Source organism: Ixodes scapularis, unplaced genomic scaffold (genome assembly GCF_016920785.2).
Source record: "Ixodes scapularis isolate PalLabHiFi unplaced genomic scaffold, ASM1692078v2 PGA_scaffold3__209_contigs__length_174095766, whole genome shotgun sequence".
Taxonomy (NCBI): domain Eukaryota; kingdom Metazoa; phylum Arthropoda; class Arachnida; order Ixodida; family Ixodidae; genus Ixodes; species Ixodes scapularis.
Genome location: NW_024609868.1, coordinates 51,872,788 through 51,895,789, shown reverse-complemented (window position 1 = coordinate 51,895,789; position 23,002 = coordinate 51,872,788). Strand labels below are relative to the sequence as shown.

At 47.5% G+C, this 23,002-nt stretch overlaps 3 protein-coding genes across 3 annotated transcripts in view; 1 reads left to right on the top strand and 2 right to left on the bottom strand.

Annotated features, from left to right (window-relative positions):
* Positions 1–201: 201 nt before the first annotated feature.
* On the bottom strand, positions 202–2,519 carry LOC8023548 (ras-interacting protein RIP3). The gene has a single exon (XM_029971681.3). The coding sequence runs from the start codon at positions 2,304–2,306 to the stop codon at positions 987–989; it is 1,320 nt and encodes a 439-aa protein (XP_029827541.2). The 5' UTR covers positions 2,307–2,519; the 3' UTR covers positions 202–986.
* A 221-nt stretch (positions 2,520–2,740) lies between these two features.
* On the top strand, positions 2,741–12,012 carry LOC8023542 (mitotic spindle assembly checkpoint protein MAD2A). Its single transcript, XM_029971680.4, has 5 exons — positions 2,741–2,867; positions 3,351–3,497; positions 3,758–3,878; positions 8,770–8,873; positions 11,526–12,012. The coding sequence occupies exons 1-5, from the start codon at positions 2,792–2,794 to the stop codon at positions 11,696–11,698; spliced, it is 621 nt and encodes a 206-aa protein (XP_029827540.1). The 5' UTR covers positions 2,741–2,791; the 3' UTR covers positions 11,699–12,012.
* A 9,127-nt stretch (positions 12,013–21,139) lies between these two features.
* LOC8023543 (nose resistant to fluoxetine protein 6) overlaps positions 21,140–23,002 on the bottom strand; it is a 29,918-nt gene continuing 28,055 nt past the window's right edge. The window contains exon 14 of the mRNA XM_040501002.2: positions 21,140–21,353. Within this exon, the coding sequence (XP_040356936.2) occupies positions 21,153–21,353 (201 nt within the window). The 3' untranslated portion in view covers positions 21,140–21,152. The remainder of the gene's footprint in view (positions 21,354–23,002) is intronic.

The window sequence follows — 23,002 nt, the reverse complement described above, 5'->3', positions numbered from 1 at the left end:
TGGAGATTTGTGTTTGTCTTTTGTTCCCCATCTTCAGGGATTACTATTGTCATTCTTGTCCAGCTCGCTTGCACCTTTGCATTAATTGCACTATCATCATAACGAAATGTCTTTTCCCCCCCCCCCCCCCGAGTGATCTCGAAGGTACAAAAGCAGAAAATGAGGACAAAATACAAGTGAGCTGGCGAATGATGGTCACTGTTACGAATTGCCCAGAGACTTTACTCTTTGCTACCTCGAGGAAAAGAACAAGCTTCATGCGTAGTTCCTTATGCTGCGCACAGTAGTTCTTCCAAGATCTGGTCGTCGGAGTAAAAAAATAAGACTTTTTGCGTCTGAAATTTGTGCATCTTCATAGACCGATATTAAAAGTGCATTTAAGCACCTTAATTCGGTACATAAAGGGTGAAATAAGGATTGCTCCAAAAGCAGCTTATTTCTTTTACTACAATTCTTCGACCCCAACCATGGAGTTAACTGTCGTCATTGGCCAAAGGGTATGGAGAATTCTGATAACACTGCGATGTAGGATTCACAGATGCCTGCGCAGTCACCAACGTGGACTGTTTCGTTAAAATGCGAGCAGCTGCACGGGCCTAACGACCAGCCGCAACTTCCCGTGATAGCTACACATCTGTTGGATACTCGCAAAACTCCTCGCTTACAACCATGCTATACTGCACACGAATGAGGCAGAGAACAAGCGGAGCGCGGGAATTCACCCGATACTAGAAATGTCACTCGCACTCATTGAGAAAACATAATTGTTCCTCTTTCGCCAGCCTACAAAGATGTAGTTCATACCCATATCACAAAGAGCAATGATTGACGATCGTCAAAAGTCGCAGCAAGTCGTATGGGGAAGGGGGGAGGGCGAGAAAATGTCCCTTCCGCACGTTTATTATGATCATTGCGAATCGACCGCAACAACGCAATATTATAAAGAGTTTGTCCTTGAGAAGTAGCCGCGCTGCGAGCGGTCGGAGTCACTCTGGCAGGTCAATCGCGAGTCCCTCGTCGTCCACCACAGAGGTGCCCTCCGGAACGCAGACGGCGAGTACCCTTTCCGACGGGTGGTTCCCGAGCAAGCCACCGTCCAACAGGTCCCCGGGCGGCTCGTTGCTGAAGAGTTCGGCCGGAACGGTGAGCGGAGCCTTTTCCGGCAGCAGGTCCCGCAGCGCCTGACGTGCCTCCAGGTGTCTCTCCACCTCCTCCGAAGTCATGTGACCGTCCAGCCGTCCCACAATGAGCGTCTCGTTCGCTTCCATTATCCGTTTCTGGATGCTACTCGCCGTCAACAGCGGTTTGGACGGCTGCTGAGGTTGCGTCGACAGCTGCTGCGACAGTTTTTGTGATGGTTGCTGCTGCTGCTGCTGCTGGTGTTGCTGCTGCTGCTGCTGCTGTTGGTGTTGCTGCTGTTGCTGCTGCTGTTGCTGTTGCTGCTGCTGTTGCTGTTGCTGTTGCTGCTGCTGTTGTTGCTGCTGCTGTTGTTGCTGCTGCTGTTGTTGTTGTTGTTGTTGCTGTTGTTGTCGTTGTTGCTGCTGTTGTTGTTGTTCTTGCTGTTGTTGCTGCTGCTGCTGGAGTTTTGTTGTTGTTTGCTGTTGTTGTTGCGGCTGCTGCACCAGCTGAGTTTGTTGCTGTATCTGTGGTTGCGGCTGGGGTTGCAGCTGCGGTTGAAGTTGCAGCGGCGCTGCCTGCGCATGCGCAATGGGTTTTGGGGTTCGCGCAACTTTTTTCTTTTTTTCTAACGTCGGATTAAGCGAGACGGGCGCCGCCACTGGGACCGTCGATTTGGGGTTGGCGGAGACTGCGGAAAGGATTCCGAGGGACCCCGTACTGCTGCTGCTGCTGCTGCTAGCGGCAACGGCTGCTACTGCTGGCATTTCCGTTTTGAGTGTTACCGAACAGGACGCGACGCACGGCGCTATTGACGCAGCCGTTGCAGCCGCCGTGGCGGACGCCGTTGCTGCCGCTGCTACGGGCACATGGTGCAACAGGGGAACGTCGTTACTCACAGCCGGCTTCTTTTTCTTGATCACGGGCGTGGGTGGCTCGATTCGGTGCTCGGGTTCGCTGTCACTAGACACGGTAGCGTCCGAGTCGCTCGACGACGAGTCGATGGACTCGTACTGCAGGATCTGATCGAGGAGGAAGCTCTTGTCCCTGGTTACCTTGAGCAGCTTCCGCTGCGCCTTTCGCAACTCCTCTTGGAAGCATTCGTTCTCGTAGAGCAGGAATTTGAGCTTTCGCTTGAGGTTCCTGTACTTCTGGCGGTAGGAAACGACGGCGTCGTCCGAGATCGGCATTTTCGGACCGGTGCGAGGGGCGGTGGGGTTCGCTCACCGACGCTGAGACTCGTCGAAGCGGACCAAGAGGGTGCACAACTCACGTTTCATTTCAACCGAACACACCACGAACACGGAACAGGAGAACAGGGTTTGATTCTCCGATAATTCGATACTTCCCGTCACTCCTCGTACATTGCAGATTGCACAGATGCACAGAGAAGTTCTCTTGTTTGAAATGAGCATGCGCCGCAAGCTCGTATAAGGACAAAAAAATTCATCTAGCGTATTTAAAGCAACGTTTCGGTTAATTATTAACAAAATACTTTATAAACAAAAAATTAAAATATTTATTTCCGCTTTATTTTTAGTAAACTTAATTGTTTGGAAATGCAGCAACGGGTCAGTCCGGTCAGTCAGTCCGTCGCAGCGACATCGTCATAAAACGTTTTGCGGGAAAACAAAAAGACAAAAAGTAACGAAAAGCGTCCCGTTAAAATTTCAAAATGTCCAAAACAGCAGTTGCCACACAAAATTTGATTACTCTCAAGGGATCCGCCCAGATTGTGACAGAGTTCTTTAGTAAGTAGCTTTCGTTCCTTGCCTGACTTTATTATGATGGTAGAAATATTCTTGAAAGTTTACCTATATCAGCGCGTGTCAGGACTAGAAAGTTTAGATCGCTCCAACTACCCTACACTTGTTTGCATCATGTGATAGCCAAAAATAAGTTCCACCAGCTTGCAAAGACCTTTGCGGGTTGGCACGTAGTTTATTTGTAACTTTTGTGAACTCGAACTAACTGGGACAAGAGACGATGCTCACAAACAATCAACACCCGCCTAGTTTCGCGTTCTGTCAAAGTCGAAAATCTGAAACCACAACTTTGTGTAACGAGATATTCCGAGCCAGACTTCCTAAACTCAGACTTCCTAAACTCGGTTAATCTCAAACTCAGACTGAAATTGCGACCCTGAACGTCCGAGTAAGGGAGGTTTTACTGTAGTGCCCTCATAACAACGCGTTTCAGAGCTGTTCTGGAGTCTCGGTGTTCGTTCTGTGCAGACTATGGGATCAACAGCATTTTGTACCAGAGGGGCGTCTACCCTCCCGAGATGTTCACCAAAGCTCAAAAATACGGTTTAAGCATCCTGATGACGTCGGACAAGCCTCTGCAAAAGTATTTGGACACCGTGCTGTCGCAGCTCAAAGGTGGGGTGTTCATTGCTCCGTTTTTTTTTTTTTTTTTTTTTTTGCAAGTTTGTGTTGTTTTTTCTGTTCATTTTCCTATTCCCTATTTTTTGCCCCTATTCATCCGTCCATCAGTATGTTAGTGTTTTTGCAAGTTTGTGTGTGTGTTTATTTTTGTTCTTTAACCTATTGAACTTGGTTGTAAGTCAGTGCCTGGTATGTATGTTTCTTTGACTTGTCCCATCCCTTTTTGTGCTGTTTTCATCTCACTCTGTTTTCAGGTTGGCTCGAAGCGAAGATGGTGCACCAGGTGGTGTTGGTCATATCGAGCGTCGACACAAAGGAGACCCTAGAGAGGTGGGAGTTCCGCATTCAAACGGACGACGAAATGACTGACGAGAGGCACGTATAGCGAGTTTTCTTATCTATTCTCGGTCACTTCCATCGTCATTGAACGCTATTTTGTTTTGTCGATGCAGATGTGTTTTGATATCCCGGAAGATAGACCACCCACGTTTTGCACCGAATGTTCTATAATGTGAGCAAGCGAACAAAGTTAATTCTTCCACTTTCAAGTAATATGACACTCATGGTGTGGTCTACGGAGGGCAGCAGAGGTAGGCCTGAGCAGGTAGTGGGAATAGCTCCCAAACTATACACTCCGTGCGGGAACTATAGGGGGCGCTTTGAAAAACGCGCGCAGCGCCGCTAGCGGAGGAGCTGGCGTTCGACTGTGAGGCGCGTTCAGCAGCCTGCGGCGCCTTTTCGCATGCCAAGCTGTGGCGGCGGAAGCGCGCACGGACGGAACTTTTGCTTTTTGAGCCGATAAGTTGAGGGTGACGTTGCATGAGTACTGGGGTAGACCTAAAAAGGGCTTCTAGCTGTTCTCCACTTCTTATAAATTGAGTTTGAGTCGTTATTAGGGGTAATTTCTCTAGTTGCGGCCGAAAAAAGGAGTTGGAGCAATTTTCCGAAAAACAAGACGGCCGCCACCTTGATTGCTCTGGGTGGGAAATTTATTTCGCTCGTCGCTGTAAACCTAGGACTGCTGGAACGATGATATTTGGAGGCGAGTGAGATGTTCACTAAGTTTGTGCACGAAGAGTGCCAAGTTTCTTTAAGACAACAGGTATGAAAGTTAGGTTTCTAATGAATAAAGAAATAAAGCTGTACGGGATATCCAATATTCGACCCAAAATGTTGTGTTATAGCGGGCTGTGTAAAGCGCAGATTTGGGCACACAGGTGCTTGGTCTTGAAAGTAACATGACACAGCACTTATTATACAAAAAAAAAAAAGGTGGCATAGGGAAACCAGGTGAAAATTTGGTTTGGGCGGCGTAACTCAATGGGAACCGGTTTGGACCATGAAAAGGTTGTCAAGAGAATATCACTGGTCGGGGGAGGTGGAGACTTTAGAGGTAGGAAGGGACTAGTGGACTGTACTTCCAATTGAAACAACTTTACGAAAGCTGGTTCCAAAGCCGAGAAAACAAAGTTGTCGGCCAAAACACGGTTTGCCCGCCAAGGGCTTTTGCGGCCTGCTGTTGTGTAATAACCTGTTGTGCGAGGTGCTGATTTTCGGCGCACAGGTACTTTGACATGACCGTCACTTGGCACAACACTTATTATAACAAAAAGAGTTGGCATAGCGAAACCAGGTGGAAATTTAGTTTGGGCGGCGTAACTAAATGGGAACTGACTTTGACCGTCAAAGGCTGTCAGATAATACCACTCATCGTGGGAGGTGCACACTTTACAAGTAGGAAGGGACCAGTGGACGGTAATTCCAGTTCGAACCACTTTGCAATAGGTGGCTCTAAAGCCGAGAAAAAAAAATTGTTGTCTACAGAACTCGGGGTGTCAGCGTTTCCACATCCAAAAGGAGGCTGATCAAGAAAGAAAGCACACCACATAAACTTCCATACTCTAACGTCGATTCTCCAGTGGTTCCGAGTTTCATTGTTGTTTTCTTTATATTCATATTTGTCACTTTTTTTACCGTTCGAATCTTTCTTCATGAAGTACAGATTGCGTGTCATGCTTGTTCGGAAATATCATCGACACGGACGATGGGGACGAAACTTCTTTGGAGGGCATTCCTCCAACGCAATTGGCACTGCATACCCGCGAGTGTGGGATGGCGTTTCAGTTCGTCCCATCGGCGCTAACAAATGTAGGCGTTACTGGTACGAAAACAAACGCAGAGCGCAAAGCGGCAGTGTAGCTAGAATATGTCAGCCGTGCCGACACAGTGGCAGACATGATCGGGAGACCAAATTTCTAGCGTCGTACGGCACGGCTCCATCGTTGTCCATTTTCCACAAAACATCGGCGAGATGAAAAACTGTGAAACTTTGTCTCCACGAGATGCGACGCATAACTATTGAAGCACTTAATGACGCAGTACAGGCAGCAAGCACTTCATGCTGCTGCACCCAGCGCAACCGCACCACTCCGACTTCAATGCGTACCAACGTACGCGGCTTGGTTTCGGTTTCGTTTTCTCTGGGGTTCTCACTGCCTACCTTCGGTACCGGCCGCGCGGCGGCGCGCCAGTCGCGTTGCACGGAGTGTATAGTCCGTTGCAACTCAAGAAGAAAGGGCAAGAGTAAGACGGGCCGGGGAGGAGGAAGCAGACGGGACGCTAAGGAGAGGAGGTTTCCCCCTCTCTTCTCCAGCATTCCGTCTGCTTCCTCCTCCCTGGCCCATCTTACCCTCGCCATTCGTTCATAGGTTGCAACAGGCTATACTGTCTTAATTACAGTTAGCGGGAACAGGAGAGCGCGTGGCATTGGCTACTATCGGAGCACTCTAACGGCCGGGTGCGCAACTGCAACGTTGCGGATGTGCTGCAGTTGAGCGTCGGCGTAAAAAAAGTGCTCCGATAGTACCCGATGGCACACACTTCCATGTTCCCGCTAACTGTGATTAAGATAGTACCTACTCCCGATATAGGTCGAAGGCCGTGACGCATGTTTGTAGGTAAAAAAAAGAAAAGAGAAAGAGAGGTAGGCATTTATTAAACAATAATGTCAACCAGTGCCTGGTGCTGGTTTGCTACATTGTGAAATGAACGGAAGCGAAAATCATAAAAATAGAAGAGAGAAAGGTAAACAGAAAAAGATAGAGGGAGAAAACACAAAACCAAAATACTAAAAACTAAAAAAAAAAAAAAAAACTAACGAAAATGTTTTACTGGAAATTGTCATTGGCCATTGCTCTTCATCTACTCCCCTACAGTTTCTTCTGTAAGCGAGTAGCTGCTAGAAATTTCAGCAGAGCTTTCGTAGCTTTATACCCCTCAGCAGCAGAGATCCATGGACTAAGCAGAGTATGAATGCTTACGTCTTGTTCATTTTGTAGCCTCAGGTCTGTCTTCATAAGCTCCCTTTCACGGCTGTAGTCCTTGCATTCACACAATACATGTTCGATGTTATGGGTGACTCCGCACGAAGCACAATCAGAAGACTTAGCTCTACCAATTTTATAAAGGTAGCTGTTGGTATATGCCACATTCAGTCGCAAGCGATGTAGGACCGTCTCGGCTGCCCTTGGTAGTCCTCGAGGTGCCCGAAATCTGTTTGGGGTCGATATTGTAAAGATAGGAATAATGATATTGAGGATTTCTCCAAAGGAAAGATGCTATTTCTTGGCCAATATCTCTAATTAAGTTATTTGCATCTGATTTAGATAATGGGATTGACACAGTAATAGCGCTCTCATGAGCGTTTCGGGCGGCTCTGTCAGCGATAACATTTCCGGTTATACCAGAGTGACTAGGAATCCACTGTATAATAAACTGGTGCCCTTTGCATGAAGCTTGGCGAGCTGCTTCCAGAATATCATGTGCGAGTTGCAAGTTCAAGCTACATTTCTTCGTCGTACAGTGGGTGTGTAGAGCAGTTTTAGAGTCCACAAAGATAGCCCAAAAACTATAGGACTCTCGGCTCCCACGTGTGCAACAGCTGCTCGAATTGCTGCGAGTTCCGACTCTGTTGACGACGTAACGCGGCTCAACCTTGGTTGTATGCATGCGTCCAGAGACGGAATATAGGCTCCCAAGGTTGATGATGCTGACATTGTAGATCCGTTGGTGAAGACATGTCTAAATGAGGCATAAGTTTGGTTTATGTATTCCAGCACTGTCTGCGTAATCACGGGGGCGGGCATTGTTTTCTTCGAAGCGATTCCCGGAATACTCATTCTTATTTCTAAGTGAGGGTACCTCCATGGTGGATAGCTTGGAATTACCGCAGCTTCAAAAGAAGTTGGGATGTAATCCTCCAAGAGTGTGATAACTTGTGCTAAGCCAGATGATGGTCTTTCTGTTACAATATTTGTGAGGTAATAGTAATAGTAATAGTATCTTTATTCAACCCTGGAGGGTTGCGGCACCACAGAAAGGTGATGCTTATATGTGTGAGATTTGTGACGAAGATGGGCCCTTAACGTTTCTTGCATTCTTAAAACGGCTGGAGAAATCGCTTGTGCTTCCGCAAGAGATCCCAAATTAGAAGTGCCTTTAGGAAGCCCTAAACATTTTGCGAAAAGCTTGTGCTTGAATACTCTCGAGTTCCTTTAGAAGAGGATGGGTGATGTTATGCATAGCAGGCTGGCTGTAGCGCAGAAGTCCGAGAAATAAAGCATTATAAAGGGCAAGGAGTGCGGAGACAGAGCATCCCCATTTGGTTCCGCTAATCATCTTGATTATATTGATGAAATAGGAGAGCTTCTTTTTAAGGTGTTTTACATGGGGGCTCCAGGTCAGCTGCTTATCGAGAGTGACACCCAGGAAAGTATGTTCGGTGACATATAGAATTTCCTTTCCGTCTATTTCAATTGGGTATTTGTCCGTGTGTTCTTTTGTAAATGCCATCGCCGCTGACATGTCCGGCGATATGTGCAGACCTCGGAGGTGTAGGTACCATGCGGTAATGTTAATGGCTTTTTGTAGTCTTGCTTTGTTGATGTACAGAGATCTACTGCAAGTCCAAAAGCAGATATCATCCGCGTATATAGACACGTGAACGGTTTTTGGGAGAATTTTCAGGAGACCTATGAGAGAAATGACTAAAAAGCATCGGGGTGAGGACGCCTCCTTGTGGTACTCCCCTAGTAATATGATGAAGACCGACGTTGCCGTCCTGCGTCGATATGTAGACTTCTACAACACTCTGAACGAGACTTTGATTACTGAGTGAGACGCAGTCTGTGTACAAAGCTATATGCAACCCACTTTCAACTTTTTTTATTGCTATCTGATTGCAAATGTTTACTTGTACACTTTTTAGCCAGCCAAAGAAGAAAGAAATCAGCGACATTCAGAATGAGATTAAGAGCGTCATCAGACAGATTGTGGCCAGCGTAACCTATCTTCCTATCCTGGAGATAGCCTGTAAGTAGGCTTTTGTTACACCTCATTATTATGATTATGACATTGCCGAGAAGTGATGTGCATTCCTCCCGTAGCTCTGTTATAACACTGGATATGCAGAATAGCAAGATAGTTGTGACAACAATGGAGTAAAGCTTATATCAATATTCGTTAACAGCGAGTGGTTCCAATATGGCAGGCATTGCTCCGATGAAAAAGAAAGAACATGGAATTTCTAAGGTCAATTCATTATAATGCAAGATACATTAAATAGATTCATTTTGATTAATTTGTCATGTTTTGGGAACTCTACTGCAAGAGATTTTTGCATGAAACTGCATGCTTCTGGGTGGCTGCCTTATAGCTCCTTTTCATGCAGGCTCTAATGTTGTTCATGTTTGCAATCAAACAACCGAAAAAAAAATATATATATATCCGAGAGCGCTGACACAGAGGTTGCTGGAACCTTGGCCACTGGCAGGTGTCTTTCACCATATTGGCATAACAATAACACATTTATAGTTTTTTTTTTTCTACTTCCATTAAATTCGATTACTACTTTTAGGAAGCTTCCGAGTCAGGCGAGAGGTCATTCTGAAGGTATATTTAAGTTTTTCCAAGAAGAGTTCACACTCGAGCTGCCTATAAATGGCTTTTGAGACTCGAAATCTGAGCAAAACAGTCTTAAAGGCCTGTTCAGAACCTTGCAACTGCTTGCGATCGTGTCCTTTAAACCTTTTAAAATCTCCTACAATGAGAGAACACAACTGGCACCATCTATTGGGTGGCCATGGAACACTTGGTATTTCTGTATATTTCCTCTATATTTTTCAAGCATCATTCTTTCTTTTTGAGTTTAAAAAACTTCTGGCAATGTTAAACACAACCATTTCATTTAGTAGATACATTCAATCTCGCAAATGCCACAAAACCTTCGCTGTAGCAAAATGCAGTTCTGGGGTCACCACACAGATGGCACGGGTGTGCCAGCATGTTCTCTCGTCGTAAGAGATTGTAAGAACTCCTTCATGCAAGTGTGTGAACGGACCTTTATGTGCCTCTGGTTCATGGCCAGCCTAAAACGAGTGAAGATAACCAAGATTGTAGTTCTTTGTGCCAGTTTTTACCACCTTTATATCTTGTTAGGAGAGTCAACCCATTGGCTACCCCTAAAATAGGGCCACACTAGGTGTGACTGTTTGCTTGTATAATAAGCTTCTACAGTAAAAATTCATGCAGAAAACAAGAAAAGATGTTTAGTTACATGCTTAAGTGATTTGTTCAAGTGTACAAATCACTAGGCCCTCACAGATTCTTCCTCGTATGAAAGACCTTGAAGCACTTCATCCTCGGTCGCTTAGGCGTTAACCAGCCAGGGCTATCTTTTCGTGATTCGGACTCAGAATTGCTGTCGGAATCGGTCCCGTCGTCAACAAAAGGCTCCGAAGACCACTATCTTCACCACACGTCCCGTCATCATCTCTGTCGAAGAGGGTATATATGATTTCATAATCAGAAAGGCCATGCCATACACTCGACGGTGCGTTCTTCTCCAAGCAGGCAGCGATCGAGCAGGAAAGACGACACACAAAAGAACAAGCTCAAACAAATGCAGCAAACAGAATGACTCTCGCCATCTGTTGGCAATGTATCTAACCACACTAACCCGTCTACATAGCGCGCCAACTATGAATGCATTTTTAAAACAAATTTATGCAGCCCGGCGAATCGCCGGTTTTAGCAATATGGCCCCTGATGGCACGCCAGGCGATTCACCGGCTTTGGTAGCGAACAGGTGAAAGGGGCACTAAAGTGCTTTTCGAGATGCTCGTTTTACGATCACAATTCAATCTTCAAGCTCTAAACTTCCAAGAAACACGAAATCGCATTCATGCGAGGGCTGATGTGCATATTAAAAAAGTGATCAAAGTTCCAGACACTTATTATTGGCGTAGAACTACAGACGGTGCTACCGAACCTTGCTGAGTATGGTCGAATGACCGATGGTGCTTGTCAGCCACTCGCAAGCGATGGGTTCCTGCGTGGACGAGCGGTCAACCAGGCCACGTGAGAACTTATCGCTCACGAGTGGCTGACAGGTGCCATTTGTCATTCAACCGTATTCGGCAAGGTTCGATAGCGCCATCTGTCGGCCTGTGCAAACTGAGAGTGTCAAGATCTTTTATCCCTTTTTAATACCTTAAGTGCCAATTGTTTTTTTTTCCAAAAGTAACCTAAAAGTGGCATATTTTTTTTTATTTTGAATTGTTATTCCTCTAGTATTACACATAAAATTTGAAAAGTTTATTACGCAAAAATCAGCGGAGGCGAAAAAAATATTTGCCAACTAAAACGAGTGCTGCCATCTATGATCAGCACCGCAAAACTACTCAGATGAGCCTAGCTCGTCCGTGGAATTGAGGGCTACCGAAAAAACCACTGGACGAGCTGAGCTCGTCCACAACATTTTTAGTCAGAAAGCGGCCGACGAGCTCAGCTCGTCCAAGGTACTCAAGGGTATGCAAATCGGCCGTGCATGAATGCAATTTCAGGGTTTTTTAGGATGCTTAGTGCTCATACATTGAGTTATAACAATAAAACGAGGATCTTAAAAATCACTTTAGTGCCCCTTTAAGGTGGGCAGTGATGAGGATTGGTGGCTTGTTTCCACAGGTGCGTTCGACCTGCTCATCTACACCAACAAGGACTCAGACCTCCCGCAGAAGTGGGCAGACTCGTCGCCGTTGCTCATCGAGGACGCTGAGATGGTGCACCTCAAGAGCTTCTCTACGAGCGTCCATTCCGTGGACACAGCCGTCGCCTACCGGAACGTCTTCAAGATGTAGCTTGCCCATGTTGGTTCTCTGGGGGCCTGCGGCGCAACTCCCTTGGACGTGCCCCAAATGATGTCCGTCTCCGACTTCGTCTATAACCGTATTGTCTCATCGCTCGACAACACGCCGAGCTTGGGGACCTGCTGGCACAGTCATCTTAAAGGTTTTTATTGTTTTAATGTCCTTGCGAGCTCTTTGCACAGTCTCCCTGGGAAGACACCTTTGCTCATTCTTTTCCACTCGTTGGTCAGAGTTTCTGGCATCATTTGTTAAGGCCTCAAACTTCAACTGCTTTTGAGAAAATAAAAGTATCAGCCTTGCTCGAGCTTCGTTTGCTTTTGCTCCCTTTTTATTCTTTTATTCTTTGATCCAGTCGATGGGCAAAGTCTTCAGTTTTAGCTCACTTTGTGGGAAAGGGACTCGTAACTTCACAATGTCTGCCTGTGACTCGCAGATTGTGAAGCAGCACTTTTTTCCGTTTCGCCTTACGATGGACCGCTGCGGATGCTCCTTCTCAGCCAATCCAACTCTGGGAACGTATCACATGACTTGCGCGCCTCGTGTGTCGCTTTGCCGTTCCCAAAGGTCATGCAACATTTACGCAGCATTGAATTCGCTTGGATAGCTCGTAGAGTCCAATGCAGTCCGTCACAATGTGTAACAGAATATAGTGTGGACAACAAAAAACGAGTACCAACTAAAGATAGACACTTTAGCCAAAAACAAAGTAGCCTGCAGGACGTAGCTGATGCTCACTTTCACTTCAGTATACCATAAAATACCGGGCGAGCGCACAGTAAAAATTTAGAGATAATCGCGAAAAAATGGGGGATGGGCACTGGTCCGGTCATCAATTTTGCATATGAATGTGCTCTGCGTATTTTCTCAGATCTTACAAATTTGGGTATGGGCGCTTAGTGTGGTATGGGCGGATGCGCGGTATTCTACGGTACTGGCATAGCCAGGGGGGGAGGCTTCACCAGATGTATTTTGCCCCCTCCCCCTCCCCCACACACAAAAAAAAATTCTTGGCTATGCCACTCGGAGTTGGGCACGGTACTTCAAAAAAGTATCTTTGATACCAATACTTGATACTCTCAAAAATTGTATTTCTGGTATTGATACAAGATACAGAGCAGAAACTCATTTCCGATACAGATTCTCAATACTGTATTGTTGATACTTTGATACATCACTGGAGTCACCAATATTAATAAAGCTTGTAATATGATTAGCTAAAATACGACATTTATCTGTGGTTTCTGGAACATTTAGTGCATTCAATATAGCAACCTGTTCTTGAAAGGGCCTAAACGAATCCGGCCTCCCGGATTTTTTTAGGCTCCGCTGTTGGCGCAGCTGGATTCGTTGGAACTTCAGCATTGGACTGAAGCCATGGTGATGTTTAAAAGATTGCTTCCAAGAGCAGCGCAGCAAATATTCTTAACTATTGTTCTTCATGCGAACTTGTCTTGGAGCACTTGACTAGTATGCACACAAATAAACTTGGAACTTTTTCTGATACTTTTCGCTTGTTACTGCAGTATTTACTGGGGTGCCTCTGCTTTTGTCTGTCCTGTGCTGAAATGTACAAGCTCCCCAGACTGTGTTTAACGGACATTTGAAGTTGAGCATCCTGCGTTAAAAGCTAGAAGGAAAACAACAAAGATAAAAAGACTGAAAGTCTACAACAGGAGGAGATATCCCCTCCCCGATCTTCCACCTCTCCACCCCGTCTGTGATCGCCGTGCTGCTCTTGTTTTCTTAGTGTGTGTGTGTGTTTCACAACAGGGCGAGCTAGACGGTGCATGTGGCATAATGCGGACCCGCCGCAAAACCTCCCCCTTCTCCCTTCAAGCGCTATAGCCCCCATCCCTTTTTTCAGAGTGCTACCGCCTCGGCGAGCGCTGCTAGCCCAATGTCCGACTCGCAGCAACTTCAAAATCTGCACCCTATCTTTATTTCTTTTTTTCCCTGAGTGTCGAGTATCGTGAAATTACATAATACACTAAAAATGTGTTTTCGATACCGATACATTCATTTCTGGAATGCGATACCTAATACCGATACACAAAATGTATCGAAGATACATGTGTCTTCGATACTCCCATGCTTGACGCCACTGCTTCGGTCAGGTGGTATCCAAAACTTTTTAAACAGCATAGCAAAAAAAAAAAAAGAAGAGCAGTACATATTCCTTTAATTTCTTGTAGAAACAGCAAAAAATACAGTTTTTTTTTTTTCAGATTTGTTTAAAAAAAGCCTTGAAAGCTTGTGCGGTTTGTGCAGGTGAGGCCAGGGGGACATAGTATAGGGAGATAGTCGTAACTATCAGTCAGCTAATTAAGTAAATTTGTTAATTAACTTTTTAGTTATTACAAATAGACACATAGTTCCAATTATAAACTTGTTGAGCATCATCGAAAACGACTGAATCAACCCTTTTTAGAAGGATATAATGCCAAGGCGGCATTTTGCGGCGTTCTGTAAAAACGCTCTATTATAGCCTCGTCCCACTAGAGTGACAAACACCGGTTTTGTCCGACGACACCACAAAGTTCTGTGTCGCCGATGCTGTCCCACTGCAACGACCGACACCCGCGACAAGCGCCGACAAACGATCGACAACGGACGAGTTCTTGTCTGTCGTTGGACTTCAACCGCAGCAAGCAGTCCCACTGAGGAACATCTCTCGGAGACAAACTTATCCTCCTCGCCCGTTTATACCTTCCGTTTCCTCCCTTCCCACCCTTCTACCCTTCCTCCCGGAACGAGAGGCCCTTGGCGGCCACTCCTCGTTCCCGGCCCCGCAGTTCCGGTCCCTCGATTGAACGTAGTTGTCGCGGGCGCGGCTTGCTGGCTGGCGCCGGGCGGTCGTGCTGAAATTTGCTGTGGCTGGTTTTGCTCGCGAAAACTTGGTGCGCGAGGTGGTGCTTCAAGAAGCCGAAGACTACGCCCGTGCATCAGGATGGATACACCCATGTGCGAGGACTGACCAAAGACCGCTCACCACGAACTAGGACACGACGTTCCGCGGCAAGCCATTCCGGCAGACGAGAGACTTGTCATCACGTTTTGTGATAATCGGCATGCCGTATTGTCCTCCAAAGAGCGCCTGCCCCCGATCATTCGAATATGAAGTTATAAACATTTTCAAAATCAGCGTGAAGCTCCGTGGCGCTCACCTAGAATCAGAGGTCGGCGTTTTAGGTCGCCCTCACTCACCCTCACAGCCACACTCACCTAAGCCCTTCACTCACCCTCACCCTCACAGCTACACTCACCTTCAGCCCCTCACTCATCCTCACCCTCACAGTCACACTCACCTTCAGCCCTTCACTCACCCTCACTGAACCTCATGGCCCTCACGCACTCACGGCCCTCACCGCCCTCACGGCCCTCACGCTCCTCACTCACTCATGGCCCTCACGCCACTCACCGCCCTCACGCCACTCACCGCCCTCACGGCCCTCACCGCCCTCACGGCCCTCACGCACTCATAGCCCTCACGCCACTCACCGTCCTCACGGCCCTCACGCACTCATAGCCCTCGCGCCACTCACCGCCCTCACGCCACTCACCGCCCTCACGCCACTCACCGCCCTCACGCCACTCACCGCCCTCACGCCCTTCACCGCCCTTGCGGCACTCACACCCCTCACGCCCCTCACGCACTCATGGCCCTCACGCCACTCAGGCCAGCTTCAGATGGGGCAATTTCGCCCAGAAACTTTACGTCGCAACACCAGCAACACGGGCCGCCCGCGATCACACGCAGCAACCAATTGCTGCAATTTGCCATCGTCATCATAAAATTTTATTTTTCTTGCACTATTTAGACACAATTACGCGTTATAAACGTGTTTTTATGCATTTAAATCTCGTTAAGAATACTAATGCACCTTTCTGAAACAGTTTATTTTAAAAAAATACGATCGATTTCAAACCAGAACCAAGTCTTTGGGTGTCATCATCACCGGCACGAGGTATCGCGTGAAAATTTTGCGTCCCTGATTGGATGCAGCCGCTTCAAACGTATTCGAATTGCTCCGAGTTGCTTGCTTATTTCGAGTCGGACCCGATCTCAGCAATTCGTGTCGATCTAGGGAAAGCTAGAGAACAACCCGCCATTAACACCAAAATTGCAGAGAAAGAGGCTCGATCTGAAGGGCGCCTCACGCACTCACCGCCCTCACGCACTCATGGCCCTCACGGCCCTCACCACCCTCACGGCCCTCACCACCTTCACGGCCCTCACCGCATTCACGGCCCTCACACCCCTTACGCACTCATCGCCCTCACACCACTCACGCACTCATGGCCCTCACGCCACTCACCGCCCTCACGCACTCATGGCCGTCATACCCCTCACCGCCCTCACCGCCCTCACGGCCCTCACCACCCTCACAGCCCTCACGGCCCTCACGGTCCTCACCGCCCTCACAGCCCTCACCGCCCTCACGCCCTTCACGGCCCTCACCACTCCTCACGGCCCTCACTCACCCTCACACTCATGAATTTTCCTGGTTCAGAAACTCACTCACCCTCACCTCACCTGTGAAGATGAGGGTGAGTGAGGGTGAGTGAGGGCCCTCATGAGTGAGGTTTGCCGAGGTAGCCTAGAATGCCTCGAACGGCCCAAAAAAGGGACGATTCGGGTATTTCAAGCTCAGAAAAAGTTTCGTGTCGATTGTCACGACTGTTTACGGAAAGTCGCCAACGGCAAAGGATGAGAAGCAAAAGCTTTAATCAAGAAATGAAGTCATCGTCTCCACTTTCACCGTGTTTGTCGGCGCGTTTTATGTCCAAAAAGCAAAACACGAAAACCGCGTCGCCAGACTCGGTTTGTCTGTGTATTTTGAAGCGTTTTGTTGACAACTCCAGTCCCACTAGGAAACAAGTTTCCTTGCCCCGTGTTCTGCGTCGTGTCCGCCATGTGGGACGGCGGACTCCGACAAACAGGCTGTCTGTCAGTGACGTTTGTCGCTCGTTGTCGTGTGTCGCTGTCGTTTGTTGCTGTCTGTCGCTCTAGTGGGACGCGGCTCTTAGGACGCGTTTCTAGATTTCGGTTTCTTATCGGGGCGCATCTACGCGCCCGCGATCCTGCTCCCTAGTGGCTGAGACGCGCAACACACATCATCTCTACTTCCCATTCGGCGAGGGGGGCGGCTTCGCGCGGCCACTTCGAGGAAGCAGGACCGCGGGCGCAAAGATGCGCTCCGCTAAGAAACCGAAATCTAGAAACGCGTCCGAAGAAAGCGTTTTTACAGAACGCCGTAAAATGCTGCCCCGGCGTTATATCGTTCTAATGATAGTTGATTTAGTGGTTTTGGATGATGCTCAGCGAGTTTCTAATTGGAACTCTATGTCTATTTGCGCTAATTAAAAAGTCAATTAATTCCTTTACTTAATTAGCCCACTAATAGTTGCGACTATCTCCCTATACTATGTCCTCTTGGCCGTATAAATCACCTGCACATACCGCATAAGTGTAGCTTTCACGGCTTTTTTTAAACAAATCTTATATTTGGCACACCCTGTAGTGTGCCAAATATTGTGCGCGACCAAAAGCGTCGCTGCGGTCAGCGTTCCACGATTGGCCAAACCATGGGCATATGAGCATTGTCAGGTTGTCAACTTTGACGGTGTTAGTTTCGGATTGCGATGGCTCCTAGCTTCCACTGTGCTTTTTAAACACACCACCGAACTCGTCGTCGCACCTGATGGTAAGTAGCCAGGATAACAACTGGTGACATCACGGCGAGGCAAATCCCAGTCGTGACGTCACGGATGGAAACCAGAAGAGGGCGCCACCGAAACATCTCGGCACTAATAATCTGGGCTTGTCAGTCGGGGAAATAATGTACACTAGCTGAATCATGCTGACACTGGGGAACACAGAATGTGTTGCGGATGAGCTTGGCACGTGCTATATGTGTGTCATGTCACACGACGACGTGGTGTAACATGACTTCACGGTGATCATGATGTGAGGTCATGGCGTCGCGCGACTTGATGGTGACCTCATCGCGTCTGGGGACATCGTGAAGCCATGTGACTTCGCGGTGACGTCACACGACGTCAGGGTGTCCGCTTGTAGCCATTCTCCCACCCCCCTTTCAACCCCTCCCACCCCGAGCAAATCCGTGAGAGGCGGTGACTTCCTCTCCTGAGTCCTGCATCCGCTTTGCTAAAGTGGAAAGGCGTGGGAGGAGTCTTATTTTGCTTGTTTTCGTGTCTGCCGGTGTATTATGTCAAAAAGTAACACCGAAAGCATTATGTTATTATTATTTTACGAGTTAGTATTATTATTATTTTAGGAGGCAGTCATACTTACCTGTGACTTGGTCACGGGGGCAAAGTTTGAGGCCAAGTTAAAAAAATGCTTTGACAACTTGGAAGTGTCGTTTCATTGCTACCCTTACAGAAACATGAGACACTGTTTGGGTATTCTCTATTCTGTCCAAACTGGTACAAGCCACGTATGTGTCTACCGCAGAGGAGAGTGAAAGTCGAACAACACCAATTGCGCAGATCGACCACTCTGAATAGTTACTAGAGTTTCTGTTTTGAGCCCCGAAGACGAGGCACACAATCCTCGGCTTTTTACGTGTAAGATTGTTTATTCGTATTTCACCCAACGGGCGATTATTTACAAGGATATACGGTAGCACATGGTGAACACGCATTCGTCACATAATAGAAAGAAACAAACAATGTGCTCTTCCAACGTATGTAACACCACCCGGATGACAGTGTGCCAAGTTAGGACACGCGCAGAAAAAAGAAAAAAAAAACGATGATGAGACGACGCTACGGGTAAGACTCTATAGTCGGTGATAGGTCAAGAAGGAAGTGGAAGCTCCTCCCACCCCTTTCCACTTTAGCAGAGCGATCACCGAAGACGAGGCGACCTCCTCTCCATCCTTCGCTCTGCTAAAGTGGAAAGAGGTGGGAGGAGCTTCCACTTATAAGACAACAAGCGGTACATCGAACGTTTCATACCATAGTGAAAAAATGTTTTTGTACTGACGCGATTTGGGGAGGGGGGGGGGGGGGGGTGCATACCTGCCATGACCATAACTTTTACCGTGGCCTAGAAACATTTTGGTACTTAAAAACATTGTTGCCAGTTATTCAAAGCTTTATCTCAAATCGCAGAAAATCTTTTAAGTTTTGGAAAAAAAAAATAAAAAAGTTAAAACAGTCCACGACAGTACAAAAACGATAACGCCTGGGTTTCCTTACACCGTATCACAAGGATCAGGAACTCGTATTTTCGAATCGTAATTATTGCCCCTTGTGCCCGCTCTGCACACCAAGAACCAAAAGTGGTAGCGTCCACAAGAAAAACGGCGAATGGGGAGCCGCAGAGTCCGACTGCAACGAAATTCTAGCGCCTATTTTATTGTCTAAATGTCAACCACGTTCTGGCCGCACCACGGACACACTAATTTTTTGCTCGAAAAGACACCAAAACATTGTTTAAAAGGAGTAAACCGAATTCCGTTACGTCGCTATGCAGTTAACATGCAGCAGCCCCGATCCGCGGAAGTACGGCGGCAAACTGCATGCGCGCGCGCCTTGTTGAAGCGAATATTCCTTCTCTCCCGGCCTATTCAACTTTTTCGGGTAGCGAGGAAGGGCAACTAAAAAAATGCCAGGTCGTAACGCGTTGACGACGCCCAAGTGGCGGAGCTCATAACCACGCCAGCCCACGCTGGACCGTGGTCCAGCGTGGGCAAAGTTGGTTATGAGCTATATATATATACACACACACACATGTATATATATATATATATATATATATATATATATATATATATATATATACACAGACAGGGTGTTTTCACGAAAGGTTGACAGATTCGGTGCTGCGAAAATTAGGCATCGCAGAAAAAAAAAAAGGCTTGTGTCGTTTTGGTCCTAGGTCTAAAGTGACCACTCACTAAGATTAATATTGTCTTTAATCTACACATATATATATATATATATATATATATAGCCATTTGTTCAAAATACAACCGTGCGATCGTCATTAGCAGATTGAACGTCAGAGGTATATTTTAAGTTTCGATTCAGGGCTGGTGCCGATACAACGCGTTCATGCAAGAGCGCGTTCGCTCAAAGCGTGGCGCTCGCTCGCTGGCATGTTCGAAGCTGAATCAATCGTTCTATGCCCTGAGATAGTTCCGAGAAAAAAAGAAAAAAAAACTGTCAAGGCAAGATTCCAACTTTGATAACGCTTTTTTCTTGAGATGCTCGAGAGCGACTGCATCATACGAGCCTTTCACCATGCTCGCGCTTATGGTCAACATTGTCAGGAGTCACGATAAGAATGTTGACGTATATTGGGTGTCCCAGAAAATAATTTGCAGGGTGTTTTTTCACCGCAAAAATTAACGGCATGCATCTCCAAATGATGATGAGAGTATTGTAAAAGGAAAACAAAGGAATGCTCATCCTCTGCCAAAATGTAGCACTAGCGGCCCGAACCGGACGTTCCACAACTAACCGTTATCTCATTCAAACGTTATAAGTGATTTTCTGAAATGTTCAAAGGGAAAATGGCGGTCGACGGAGCTTTCGAATGCAGGGGGCTGAATGACACCATTGACCGAAAACGGGCAAAAATGGGCCCCATTTTACTTTTGAAATAATAAGAAAAAGCTTTTGAACGAGATCTGTTCTGAAACGGCTAGTTGTGAACAGTGATTTCCCTGAGGGGGGTGTACACCTTTCTTCTTCCCTCGTTTTTCTGAAGGCACCCCCTAATTCGCTACAACTCCTCTGTTCTCAATGTCCTCCCCCCCCCCCCCCCCCCCCCTCCCTAATTTCAATTCCTGGGGAAACCCCTGGTTGTGAAACTTTGGCAGCTGCTGGTTTGGTTCGCACCGCTAGCAGCGTTGCATTTGGGCCAACGCTCATTTGGGCGGAGAAAGAGCGCTCGGTGATCCGTAGTATTTTTGTAATAAACAAATCACAGTAATTTTTTTTCGTCATGTCGTAGACTTTTTGTTAAATTACCCAAGCAACAAAGAACATGCTGCGGGTGTAGCTACACGCGCTGCGCGTGCTGGCGTCTGCAGCAGCGACTGTTATAAAGCAAAACTCTATAAAGAAATGGCGCTTGCGTGCGCTTCAGTGTGCGCCCTATTTTGGTCATTGACTTCGAATCTTTCTTACTTTCAAAACCAATGCACTCCAATCGGTGCTCGTATAATTTGGCAAAAGTTATGTCGGGCACAAATGGCACGTCGCATTTTTCACACAGTCGCCGAAAATGTGGTGAATTTAGACGTTCAGAGTTCAAGATGTGTCCGTTTTATCCCGTCACTGCGCATGATTCATGGTTGACGGCACCGCGACCCAGTTTGTTTCCCAACAACTCAATGGGATTGGTGATATCGGATCATCAACCGTCACGGAACACGCGATGTGACGCACAAGACTCCCCCCGCCCCATTCACAAGCGGCAGCAGCTGTCGTCGCCTTCGGACGAATCGTCGAGCGAGAGCCCCTTTTTCTTGTCCTGCTGGGGCGGCTCCTGCCCCCTGAGCTTGTTCATGATCAGCTTGTCCAGGTTGACCACGGGACACTCCCAGAACAGGTAGAACAGGTAGGCAAAGATGTAGATGAGCACCGTGTGGCCACAGTAGTCTCGTACCTGGGCACGGAAGGTTGGAATTGCGTTGGCAAACCCCGACCATCTCATTATCCCTCAGCAGCCAATGAGATTGCGGCATTTGTCTATAACAACGCCAAAGAACCAATCACGAAGCGTGAACATAAGCCCCGCGTTTCTTGAGCTGTCGGGGACTATGGGGAGCGCAAGTTCGTCTGCTTATTGCGCAGGTGTTACGGTGACGTCAGAATGCCGAGCTCTGATTGGAAGGATAGTGATTGAAACTGACATCACTAATGAATCTGGCGAAGTTGTCAACGATGCTGAATGTGCGAACGTGTTTAATGCTGCCTAATTTTCATCCGTTTTTTACTAATTATGAAACTAGCGCGTCACTTTCTATATACCTGACTAAAATACCGACACCAATGCCTCCCACCACGTTCGTTGCAGATGCTATTTCCTGTGTGATTAAAACATCACACTTCGTCATCAGTCGGCGTAGATGAGATCAACTCAAAACTTTTAAAAAGAACATCAAGCAAAATGCCGCCGAATATCTCTGCTTAATTTTTTCTGAGTCACTTTTCACAAGCAGCATACCAGAGGACAAAAAAATGGGGAAGGTCGTTCCAGTCTTCAAATCAGGTGACAAAGATTCTCCGCAAAATCATGGAAAACGTCATACTCTCAAAAAATGAATTCTCTAGACTCGAACCATTTTTTGCATCCTTCATAACAGTGGTTCTCCAATGGGGGTCCGCGGACCCTTTAAGGTCCGCGAAGCCCTGCCTCACCAGCCAAGCCCGGACCATTTTTTGCATCCTTCATAACAGTGGTTCTCCAATGGGGGTCCGCGGACCCTTTAAGGTCCGCAAAGCCCTGCCTCACCAGCCAAGCCCGGACCATTTTTTGCATCCTTCATAACAGTGGTTCTCCAATGGGGGTCCGCGGACCCTTTAAGGTCCGCAAAGCCCTGCCTCACCAGCCAAGCCCGGACCATTTTTAGCATCCTTCATAACAGTTGTTCTCAAATGGGGGTCCGCGGACCCTTTAAGGTCCGCGAAGCCCTGCCTCACCAGCCAAGCGCGGACCATTTTTTGCATCCTTCATAACAGTGGTTCTCCAATGGGGGTCCGCGGACCCTTTAAGGTCCGCAAAGCCCTGCCTCACCAGCCATGCCCGGACCATTTTTAGCATCCTTCATAACAGTTGTTCTCAAATGGGGGTCCGCGGACCCTTTAAGGTCCGCGAAGCCCTGCCTCACCAGCCAAGCGCGGACCATTTTTTGCATCCTTCATAACAGTGGTTCTCCAATGGGGGTCCGCGGACCCTTTAAGGTCCGCAAAGCCCTGCCTCACCAGCCATGCCCGGACCATTTTTAGCATCCTTCATAACAGTTGTTCTCAAATGGGGGTCCGCGGACCCTTTAAGGTCCGCAAAGCCCTGCCTCACCAGCCATGCCCGGACCATTTTTAGCATCCTTCATAACAGTGGTTCTCCAATGGGGGTCCGCGGACCCTTTAAGGTCCGCAAAGCCCTGCCTCACCAGCCAAGCGCGGACCATTTTTTGCATCCTTCATAACAGTGGTTCTCCAATGGGGGTCCGCGGACCCTTTAAGGTCCGCAAAGCCCTGCCTCACCAGCCATGCCCGGACCATTTTTAGCATCCTTCATAACAGTTGTTCTCA

What these genes read in the sequence shown, in the direction of transcription:
- LOC8023548 (XM_029971681.3), bottom strand. Translation starts at nt 2,306, where the DNA reads ATGCCGATCTCGGACGACGCCGTCGTTTCCTACCGCCAGAAGTACAGG.
- LOC8023542 (XM_029971680.4), top strand. Translation starts at nt 2,792, where the DNA reads ATGTCCAAAACAGCAGTTGCCACACAAAATTTGATTACTCTCAAGGGA. An exon ending in GATTGTGACAGAGTTCTTTA is followed by an intron (nt 2,868 to 3,350) that starts GTAAGTAGCTTT and finishes CGTTCTGTGCAG; the next exon opens with ACTATGGGATCAACAGCATT. An exon ending in CGTGCTGTCGCAGCTCAAAG is followed by an intron (nt 3,498 to 3,757) that starts GTGGGGTGTTCA and finishes CTCTGTTTTCAG; the next exon opens with GTTGGCTCGAAGCGAAGATG.